Source organism: Lathyrus oleraceus, chromosome 1 (assembly GCF_024323335.1).
Source record: "Lathyrus oleraceus cultivar Zhongwan6 chromosome 1, CAAS_Psat_ZW6_1.0, whole genome shotgun sequence".
Lineage (NCBI taxonomy): Eukaryota > Viridiplantae > Streptophyta > Magnoliopsida > Fabales > Fabaceae > Lathyrus > Lathyrus oleraceus.
The window spans coordinates 203210836-203222713 of NC_066579.1; the positions used below are offsets into that span (position 1 = coordinate 203210836).

General features: G+C 33.7%; 1 protein-coding gene across 1 annotated transcript; it reads left to right on the forward strand.

Moving 5' to 3' along the window:
- Positions 1-9037: 9037 nt before the first annotated feature.
- LOC127127712 (mogroside IE synthase) lies at positions 9038-11059 on the forward strand. The gene is made up of 2 exons (XM_051056970.1): positions 9038-9825; positions 9963-11059. The coding sequence occupies exons 1-2, from the start codon at positions 9172-9174 to the stop codon at positions 10704-10706; spliced, it is 1398 nt and encodes a 465-aa protein (XP_050912927.1). The 5' UTR covers positions 9038-9171; the 3' UTR covers positions 10707-11059.
- Positions 11060-11878: the final 819 nt, after the last annotated feature.

Consider the following 11878-nt stretch of genomic DNA (forward strand, 5'->3'; position numbering starts at 1 on the left):
ACATAAATAGATTTTGAAACATAAACTATAGTGAAGACGAACCTGTAAAGTAGACATTTACTAAGATTTGATGCAATAAAGATATCCTTCGAAGACGAGGAGTTGGTTGCATAAGTTTGGGATTTCCATATGAGAGACACGAGTGACATAATTGTTAAGGTTTTGTTTTGAGAGAGACGAGTGTAGAAATGTTAGGGTTTTATTTTGAGAGAGATGATTGTAATGTACTGAAGCGAGAGATAATTTCGCTTATATATAAATAAGTAACACCTTTCACCACTATTGGCGATACAAATTGTGATAATTTATTGCAACTTACACCATGGTTGATTATAAAAGCCATGGTGATATACAAGGTCAGGCCCATTATGTCACGACAAATGGAAAATTGTTGGTGCTAGGATTCGAACCCTTTCACTCCAGATATATTTCACCGGTTGATACCTATGACCGTTATGAAATATCCTTTAGTAAATACCAAATAAAAGCACCCAAAAAAGAGTTATTACCACAGTTAACAGGAAGAATGTTGTAAAATGGGTGTTACGAAATGTCTATTTTGTAGTAGTGGTTCTTAATCGACTAGGGAGCTTTAAACCCCACTCTAATATATTGGCTAAGTGCCTTAATTGATTACACAATGTATATAAGCCTCCTAAATATTTGGAACACCCTTTATCAATCCCATAAGCACTTTGATGGTTCCTATAAGGGTTTTTAGGAGTTTTACCAAATAGAGAGATTAAAATATCGTTAGGTGATTGTGTGCATTTCCTTATTAGTTTAGGAACTACTATAATATCTTTTAATAGACTCTGATCACTCAAACACAAACCAAGTGAGCTTTCACACTTACTCTCTTTCATAAATCTGAAGATTCAAAATCCCTTGCTTGATACATCAATGATTCAACACTTCAACACTTTAACTAGGACTTAACTTCACTTCTATATGTTGAGACTTGATAAGGATTCTTGATAGAAACCAACACCATATAGATTTTCTTGATTTAAAATCATTAAGGATTCCACTAAGTTTCGTTTCACATAAGATGTTATACTAAAGAGATTGGATTTGACATATTGGCATCCCAAGCATAACAATTTGATCATCACTTTAGATGAAAACTTCACTTCATAGTGTAGTCATCATCAAAACCATATAAGTTAACTCGTTGGTCATTCATTATACCTGCAAGCACATAAGCCCACACTTAAAACTCCATTTCTCTTCATCTTCACATTTCTTCAAGCCACCTCCATGAGAGATTTTTTGTCATCATCAAAAAATGGGGAGAGAGTGATTTTATGTGCATACATATTTTGTTGATGATACGACAAAGATTAAAAGTTACAAATACTATAAAAAAATTGTATAAAAAATCATGTAGTAATCTTTTTTATAATGACGAAAAAAAGATAAAACTTCACAAACATCATAAAATGTATTAAAAAGTGTGACGTAGTCTTTCAGATGATGATGCAACAAAAAATTAAAGTTCATAAACATCATCTAGATACAAACCTAGTCGTGGAAAGCACGCTTGGTCCAAAACTCAAAGTTTAATATCTTTTTAAGATGGAATGTGTAACATACATGTGATGCTCTATAAGTACTAAAACTATCCATAAACTCACGGAAAACCTTTCTCAAACTTAATCTCTTTAAAAAAACTTTTAAAAAGAACTATTTGGAAAAAAGTAAAATATTTGCTTAACAAATCATAATCGATTATGAAGTACTAGAAATTAATTATGAAGCGAATTTTGTCCTATAGTCAATTATGGTGGTGATATAATTGATCATGAGATGTTTCTCTCTTTGTAATTGGTTATGAAGACATAATAATTGATTATGGTTTAGATCCTCCAACAGAATTCTTTTTTACAAGTGCATAATCGATTATGGTTGTGTCCAAATTGATTATCGACCGTATCAGGATTTTCAAAAATTGCCTAGATTTTCTAATATAAAAGGAGATCTTGTGGTTATTTGAAAGCACACAAGTTTTCTCAAAAACTTCTTGTCTTTTACTCTCACCTTATTCCTTATATTTCTTATATTCTTTTAGTGTAAAAAGAGCGTTAATAATAACTTGTGTAATCCACTAATGTAATTTTGTCATGTAATTGTAAAACAAAGAGAGTGGTGTTTTCTTATCCCAATAAATATAAAGTTTATAATATGATCTGATATAAATTCTAGGTGTAAGAAGGTTGTGGGCTGGTCTTATGTAAAATATTATTGATAGTGAAAAATCTCAAGGTGTTATCCATGAGGTTTGGACGTAGGCCTAGTAGTTTTACGCCAAACCAGGATAAATTCAGTGTGTTCTTTTCTTATCTCTTATCTATTTTTTATATTTTACTCAATGTTCTCTTATTTCATTATCTACTTTCTTCTTAAAATCAATCTAAACATCTTTTAATTTAAGTAAGCTTTCGAAGAGAAAAAACTATATCACAATTCACTCCCTCTTGTGTTTTAAGTCAATAGGTCAACACAAATATGTGTGAAGATACATAATCATATATAAATTGAAATTCATTTGGGTAATAATCGATTGTATCATGAGAGAACAATGTACATCAACAACTGTTTGCACTTCTTTAGAGACATGGTCGAGTTGAAGCTGATTTTGGTGGAAAATGTTATTTTGGAAGACAATCGATGGATGTGTTAACCAAGTGATTACCTAAGTCAAAGTTCAATAATTTCTTGAACTTGATTAATTGTGTAGAAGATCCATTCAAGCTTGGAGAGAGAAGAAATAAACTTGATGGGCATTGACGTCACTATTCACTACTATAAATAATATATTTTATCATGACGATTTCACATCACATATTAAAAAACTGAGGTATAATTCCTGGATGCATCATGTTTTTTTATTAAAAAAATATACAATATATTTCGTCGGTTATTTTGAAAATTGAAGGGTAAACCTATTCATTGTACATGCTTCGAATCCCATCAACCTCAGTTTATATTTTTATCTCATTAAAAATTGCACCTTCTTGAGTATTTTATTTTTAATCTAAAAATACGACATATTTCACCTCAGTTTTCTTTCGAATCGAGGTGAATATGTTTCTCTCTCTATATAGTTTTACCCTGTAGCATTCAGTTTCACTTGTCTAAACAACACAAACATAACCATACCGAAAAGCTCTTAACAAAATATGCCTAAACAACGAGAGCCATAAACGCATATCATCTTCAATATGAAGATGTTATGTGTTTAGTGCTATCGTTTCTTCTTTAGAGATCCAAATCATTTTCTTTTACTTCTTCTTCAAATATTTGGTACATCAAACATCACTACTAATATTATTATCAAATTATCGTTGTTGTTGTTATTGTTGTTGTTGTTGTTATTGTTGTTGTGATGGTGGTGGTGTTGAAATCTGAAATCCTAGAAGTTTTCTTGTTGTTGTTGTTATTATTATTGTTATTGGTGTTGTTTTTGTCGATGTTGTTGTTCTTGTTGTTGAGACCCTAAATTCTAGAATTTTTTATTGACGTTGTTGTTCTTGATATTGTTGATTTTTTTTGTTGTTGTTGTTTAATGTAAGTTGTTGTTTTTTAGTTGAGTTTATTAAACTATATGTTGTATTTTAGTTGTTGTTATTGTGTTTCAGTAGAGATTTATATTGATATTTAGATTATGTTTTTTGTGATTCTTTGTGAAGCTTTCATCTTGTTCCGTTAAGTTGAGTTTATTATATCTAATGTCGATTGTTTGTTTCACTAACCTCTCTTTGAGCATATAACCTAGTAAATTGATTTTGGAAATAATCATATGAAAAATAATGTTGTATCTGAAACTTATCTTACACCGATTAATGATTTTCTAGCATTCTGCAACTCATCATTCATCTAATATTGTTTTATTGTTAAAATCTCCCCAATACTTCTAGTTTTTGTTCAAATTTCTTTCATATTTGTTTATTTTTCAAAGCATCAAATTTTATGCTATACAGAATGAATTAGTAGAAAATGAAGAGTTGAATAAAGAACTTGAAATATTAGAGATATTTTAACCATAAAACAATGTGAGATGAATGATGAGTTGCATGATGCTTCAAAATCACTAATCAACGTAAGATGTTCTTCAAATATAACACAATTGTTCATATAATTATTTTCCTAACCAATTTTGAGAAGTTATATGTTCAGTATAGAGTTTAGTGAAATAAGTTATCCATATTAGATTTAATAAACTCAAAATTGTTTTACCCCTCGGTTTTATTAGATAGTCGAGGTGAAAATGTGGTATATCCCAAAAAGGTCTTTATGGGGATTAAACTCAAAATCACTAATCAACGTAAGACGTTCTTCAAATATAACACAATTGTTCATATAATTATTTTCCTAACCAATTTTGAGAAGTTATATGTTCAGTATAGAGTTTAGTGAAATAAGTTATCCATATTAGATTTAATAAACTCAAAATTGTTTTACCCCTCGGTTTTATTAGATAGTCGAGGTGAAAATGTGGTATATCCCAAAAAGGTCTTTATGGGGATCAAACTCATGACATTTTCACATACTCGTCGGTTATTTTAAAACCGAGATAAAATGTGCACTTTTCATGATGCCCTTCGTTACCTTATAAATATATTACGCGTCCGATGTTAAATGTGTTTTTTCTAATAGTAATTATTTTTTGAGGCAATATATTGACATATTATGCTTCAAGAAAACACGAGGTGGTTTAAGAGAAACATTTCTAAATTTAGAAAAATTTAGAGACTAGATATTTTGGATCGATAAAAGTGGATTGTTTATTTATCTTGCTTTTGTTATTATGATTTTGTTTGCACTAGTTGATAAATTAAATTTTGTTGAGACTATTTAGTGTGAATGTTTCTATTTTTTTTCCTAAACATTGTTGGTGCAAAGGTAGAATAAAGATGAATATTCTATTAAGAGAATGACGGCTACAAAAAGGATTAAAAGTTACAATGATTGACACCCTATTTATAAGCCTCTAACAAACTTAAATATGAATCAAATCTAATATCTAACAAACTTAAATATGAATTAAATCTAATAATTAAATCTAATACCATCCCTTAATTCATATTCCATCAAAACTTGTAACACCAATTCCATCCCTTAATCTGAGAAATTGATCAGTCTTGATAGCTTTCGTCAGAACATCTGCCAACTGCTTCTGAGTGCTGCAGTGTACAACTTCTAACACTCCCCTCTGAACTTGATGTCTCAGAAAATGATACTTGGTCTCAATGTGCTTGCTTCTCCCATGCAACACTGGGTTTCTGGCAAGATTGTTTGCAGACTTGTTGTCAATCATCAGCTTCAGAGGTTTGTTTACTTTAATCTTCAGATCCTGCAATAGATTCAGAATCCACACAGCTTGGCATGCAGTAACAGCAATCTTACAATTCTTCAGATCAAATCTCTTCAGAAGTTCTAATTCATACTTGAGCTGATGCAAAATAATACCTTTCTCAGAGTATCTGAACTCCATCCCTAAAAAGTATGTCATTTTGCCTAGATCAGTCATTTCGAATTCATTCATCAGAACTTTCTTGAACTTGGCTATCTCTTGTTCAGAACTTCCAGTCTTGTTTCTCTCTATAGCATCAAGTTCTTCTTTCATGGCCTTCAGCCAGAGCTTCTGCTTAAGAGCCTCTTCTGTACTTATGGGTTCAGAGTCTACTAACATGGCACACTGAATAACTTCTCCTTCAGAGTCTACTTCAGTGTCTTTCAGCATGTCAAATTCTGCATATCTTCTGGGGATGTTTCTGATTCTTTGTGGTCTCTGAACTTGTTCAGAGTCTTGAGCTTCAGAGTTTCTAGCTTCAGATGGTTGACTTCCTCCAGAGCTTTGACCATCTTCAGGGTCTGACATATTTCCAGAGTCTGAATTGCCACCAGAATCTGGATTACCATCAGAGTCTGGGTCATCAGAGTCTGGATCATCAGAGTCACCTTCATCTTCTGAGTCTTCTCCAGAGTCAGAATCACTATCAGAATCAGAATCAATATCAGAGTTTACTCCAGCCTCAGAAATTCTGAACTCTGACCTTTCTTCAGAGGTTCTAACATCAGAGTCAGATTGAGACTTATCCCAATTCCAAACTTCTGATTCCTTCACAATCACATCTCTACTGAATTCAATTTTATTGGTTTCTGGACAATAGAGCTTGTATGCACCTGTACTGTGGTACCCTATCAGAATCATCACTTTGCTTCTATCATCCAGCTTCTGTCTTCTGGCTTCTGGAACATGTTTATAGCAAACAGAACCAAACACCTTCAGATGACTAACACTTTGCTTATCTCCAGTCCACTTCTGTATTGGAACTATTTCCTTCAACTTCTTCGTAGGACATCGGTTGAGTACATACGTTGCAGTGGCAACAGCTTCTCCCCAGAGCTTCTGAGGAAGCTTCTTCTCCTTTAGCATGCTTCTCACCATATCAAGCAAAGTGCGGTTTCTTCTTTCAGCAAGACCATTGTGTTGAGGGGTATAAGGAGCAGTAACCTCATGCTCAATTCCATTCTCCTCACAGAACTTCTGGAACTCTTTGGAGTTATACTCACCTCCACCGTCAGTTCTAAGAATCTTCAACTTCTGACCACTCTGATTCTCAGCCTTCATTCTGAACTTCTTGAATTCATCAAACACCTCGTGTTTAAACTTAATAAGGGATACCCATGTCATTCTTGTGAATTCATCAACAAATAACACAAAGTATTTATTCCCTCCAATCGATGCTACTGGAAATGGACCACACACATCAGAATGTACAACTCCCAAGGCATGTTTTGCTCTTGGAGCAGTTTCTGACGCAAATGGCAATCGTGGTTGTTTTCCTTCCATGCAAACTTTGCATGACTTTTCAGGCTTCTTAATTGCAGGAATTCCATGTACCAACTTCTTTGAATTCAGATGTTTTAAGCTTCTGAAATTCAAATGACCAAATCTTCTGTGCCACAGCTCACTCTCCTTCTCAACACTTGTTGCACTAAGACATTCTGAGTCTGCAGTTCTGACATTCACCTTGAATGTTCTATTCCTTCCCTGTTCTGACTCCATAATCAACTTCTGATTGCAGTCATACAGCTTCAGAAGATTGTCCTTCATGGTAACTGAAAAACCTTTCTCAATTAATTGTCCTACACTCATCAGATTGCTTCTGATGCCAGGTACATACCACACGTTCTGAATCAATGCTGTTTTCCCATTGTTCAGAGTCACTCTGACATTTCCCATACCTTCTGCATTAAGATATTTGTCATCAGCACATCTGATCTTTGTCCTCTTTTCAGAGTCAAAGTCAACCAGCCATTTCTTGTTTCCAGTAAGATGATTTGAACAGCCAGTGTCCATATACCACCAGTCTATCAGATCCATATTATCAGATTCAGAGGCCATCAATAGCACAGATTCGTCATCAGAACTTCTGGCTATATTTGCTTCTTCTGATTTTCTCTCCTTGTTTGACCAACAGTCTCTAGCAAAGTGACCAAACTTCTTACAACAGTAACATTGGATTTTCTTCTTGTCATACTTCTCTTTTCCCTTCTGAGCATTCTTTTGTCTATCAGAGGTTGAGCTTTCTGACTTCTGACCACCATCAGATCTTCTCCTGGCTTCTGACTGCTTCTGATACCTCCTATCAGAAGTTGCTTTCAGAGCCTGCTGCTCTACTTCCCTTTCAGAAGTTCTTTCAGTCAAACGCAACTCTTGCGCTTCTAGACTGCTCTGCAGCTCTTCAATTCTCATTGTGCTCAGATCCTTGGAATGTTCTATTGCTACCACAATGTAATCAAATTGAGAGGTAAGGGATCTCAATACCTTCTCCATGATTGTTTCTTCAGAAAGAGTTTCTCCACACGCTTTCATCTCATTAGTGATCAGAATCACTCTGGAGATGTATTCAGAAACTTTCTCATTATTCTTCATGTTGAGATTCTCATATTGCTTTCTCAAGGACTGAAGCTTCACCTTCTTCACTGATGCGTCACCACCATAACATCTAACCAGTGTGTCCCACGCAGCCTTTGCTGTCGTTGAATCTGCAATCTTCTCAAACACATTTACATCAACACATTGATGAATGAAGAACAATGCTTTCTGATCCTTCTTCCTTACTTCCTTCTGCGCGTTTTTCTGTTCATCCGTTGCATCTGCTGCTACCGGAACATAACCATCAGTGACAAGATCTAGAACATCTTGAGCACCGAACAGTACACGCATTTGGATCATCCAACGATTCCAGTTTTTACCGTCAAATACTGGAAGTTTGGTGTTCATGTTGCCGTTTCCGTTCATCTTTCTACCTTGCACAGTACACTCAGATTTCTCACACAGTGTTTCCCAACCCACAGAATTAAAAATTCTGATCAGATTTTGTTCAAGATTCAACACGAATCTAAGAATCAAAATCAAACACACAAGACCTCACGTTCACTCGTGTTTCCCGTGTTTCCCCAATGAATCCGAACCGGAGCTCTAGATACCAATTGTTGGTGCAAAGGTAGAATAAAGATGAATATTCTATTAAGAGAATGACGGCTACAAAAAGGATTAAAAGTTACAATGATTGACACCCTATTTATAAGCCTCTAACAAACTTAAATATGAATCAAATCTAATATTTAAATCTAATATCTAACAAACTTAAATATGAATTAAATCTAATAATTAAATCTAATAAACATCATATTTTAAATCCGTTCGATGTTTAATTTTACAGCAAAAATATTTTTTTCATGTATATATGAGAGAGTTAATTTTGAATAGTTATTTTGACAAGAAATCATCCCAATGCATATTTTTTTCAACTTTTTAATCTAAATAGTTGTTTTAATAAATATACTTTTTCTTATTTTGTTGTTTTAATTTAGATATAAAGATCAATTTCCATTCAATACAAATCCAATTATTGCACTGTTCGTTCACACTTTTCTGTCTGTAGTCACATTTGAAGATATTTTACTATTTGTTTATTCAACTTTATTGGTTTTAACTATGTTGAGTTTGTGTAGTTCAAGAGAGATAAAAAAGAGTCTAAAAGTGAGAGAAAGATTTTGAGTTGTTCAAGAGAGATAATATATCTAAGTTAAACTATTGAGTTGTTTTGAAGAGTGAACACAAAAAACATAACACAACAAAGAGAAAACTAAGAAATGGAGAAAGAATCAAAAAACAAAATCCCTCACTGTTTAGTAATTCCATATCCAACACAAGGTCACATAAACCCAATGCTTCAATTCTCAAAACGTTTACTCCAAAAAGGAATACAAATCACACTAGTTAACACCATATCCAATTCCAAAACCATCACAACCATAAACCTCAACAAGTCCTTCCAATTCGAAACCATCTCTGATGGTTTCGACGACGGAGGACTTACTGCCGCAGAAAACATCAACACTTACATCGATACCTTTCGTCGAACCGGATCACAAACTCTTGATCAACTTCTTCACAAGTTAACAACAACAGACAATCCTGTTGATTGTGTTATTCATGATGCTTTCTTGCCTTGGATTGTTGATGTTGCTAAGAAGTTTCAACTACCTGTTGCTGTTTTTTTAACTCAAGCTTGTTCTGTTAATACTATAAACTTTCATGCTTTTAAGAGATGGTTGGATTTACCTCTGTTGGAGACAGAAATTGTTTTACCTGGATTGCCTAAGCTTGAAGCTTCTGATTTTCCTTCTTTTTTGTATCAATATGGAACTCATCCTGGATATTTTGGTCTTCTTACAAACCAATTTTCAATGATTGATCAAGCCGATTGGGTTCTTGCCAACACTTCCTATGAACTGGAGCCAGAGGTAAGTAGTTACTTACACAATCTTTCAAGTTTTTTGTGTTAATTCATAGGTTTTAGAGAGAAGAAATCATGTTAATTTGAGTTTAGTTGCAACATAACTCTTGTAGCATGTGTCAGTGATTGATACATTTCATTTAGGTAGTGGAATGGTTGATGAAGATTTGGCCATTAAAGACTATAGGACCATGTGTTCCGTCTATGTTTTTAGACAAAAGGCTCAAAGATGACAATGAATATGGTGGTAGCATCTTCACTACAAATTCTGAATCTTGCATCAAATGGTTAGATACTAAACCGAAAGGTTCGGTTGTTTATGTGTCTTTCGGAAGCAGGGCTAGTCTCGGTGAGGACCAAATTCATGAGCTAGCCTGTGGTTTGAAAAATTGCAGAAGATATTTCATATGGATTGTTAGAGATTCTGAAAAGGGTAAGCTTCCAAAAGATTTTTCGGAGTTATCAGAGAAAGGTTTAATAGTGAGATGGTGTCAACAACTAGAAGTGTTGCAACATGAAGCTGTTGGATGTTTTGTGACACATTGTGGTTGGAATTCAACATTGGAAGCATTGAGTTTAGGAGTTCCGGTTATTGCTATACCGATATGGACAGATCAAATTACGAATGCCAAATTTGTTGTTGATGTATGGAAAATTGGAGTGAGAGGTGTTGCGGACGAGAAAGGGATAGTTAGAAGTGAAACGATTGAGGGTTGTGTAAAGGAAATGATGGAGACTGAAAAGGGAAATGAAATGAAGAAGAATGCTATGAAATGGAAGAGTGTGGCTAGGAATTGTGTTGACGAGAGTGGAAGTTCAGACGAAAATATTGCAGAATTTGTGAATGAATTGACTCGAAGACGGAAGCCGGGTCATATGCAACACTGATATATGTCGATGTTATATTGATGATTCAGCCTATTGTTGTGTCTGTTTTGCTCGTACGCATTGCATTGTTCTGTTGCTGCGTCTTAGCATTTTGTTGCGTTATCGTTTCTGGTTTACTGCGTCCACTCTATATGTGATTCAGCAACGGCATAATTCTGCATTGATGTTGCATTTTAGGGTGACATGCAATTTGATTTAGTGATACTGCTATATTTGTGGTTCTGATTTTTGCGTTTTTTGGTCAGCTGGTGTTTGGTTGTTTAAATCCAATCCGCTTTACCAATGTTTGAAAATTGTTTCTTTCTTTCTTTCACTTGAGCAACAATGACAAAAAAGTTTGGAGGTGAAAATCACTTCAATCTAAGCCGATTTCACGCCAAGAACAATCCAAACAGGGTGAACTATTCTTGCCACTTGCTGCAATACTAACTACACATATTATTGAGAAAATAATAGTTTCTTATTGTGATATATGTTGGAAATGAGGTGTATTATGTTTAGTAAGAGTGTATTATAGATTTGAATAGTAATTTGATAGGTAAGATAATTATTTGTGGAACAGAGAATTTTATATTTTTGTTTAATACAAATATGTAGGATTATATATTTATTTATAGTATTCTAACGAGTACTCTAAACACATTAATTTTAGAGAATTCTCAATTCTAGAAATCTCAAAATTATTTTAGAAAATATTATAACCCTAAAAAGTATATAGACACTCCAAACACTATAAGAATTTTTTAGAAATATTATTCAAAATTACCTAAGCGCAAAATAATTAAACTCAAAAAGGCAAAATACAAATAATAAGGTTAGATCCAAATCAAAGATTAATATTTCAATCATATATACATGATTAAGTAACAAATTTTCCTATTTATTTTGGAAGGTAGTTATAGAAAGGGAATTTACAGAAATAATTAATTCTAAATTATAGATAATCAACTACCACTAAGTATGCATTTATGAGACACCCCGACAAGCTGGGCTATGTAGATTGAGTAGTCTAAGATTGGCAATGTGTGAGTCAAAAGTTGGTTTGTATAGTTGTTTAGTCATAAAGTTTGCAAGCTGAGTTCTACTCTAAATGGGGAAAAGTTTGATTATGCTGGATTCAATCTTTTTACGAGTGACGTGGCAATCTATTTCGATATGTTTGGATCGCTCAT

What these genes read in the sequence shown, in the direction of transcription:
- LOC127127712 (XM_051056970.1), top strand. Translation starts at nt 9,172, where the DNA reads ATGGAGAAAGAATCAAAAAACAAAATCCCTCACTGTTTAGTAATTCCA. An exon ending in CCTATGAACTGGAGCCAGAG is followed by an intron (nt 9,826 to 9,962) that starts GTAAGTAGTTAC and finishes CATTTCATTTAG; the next exon opens with GTAGTGGAATGGTTGATGAA.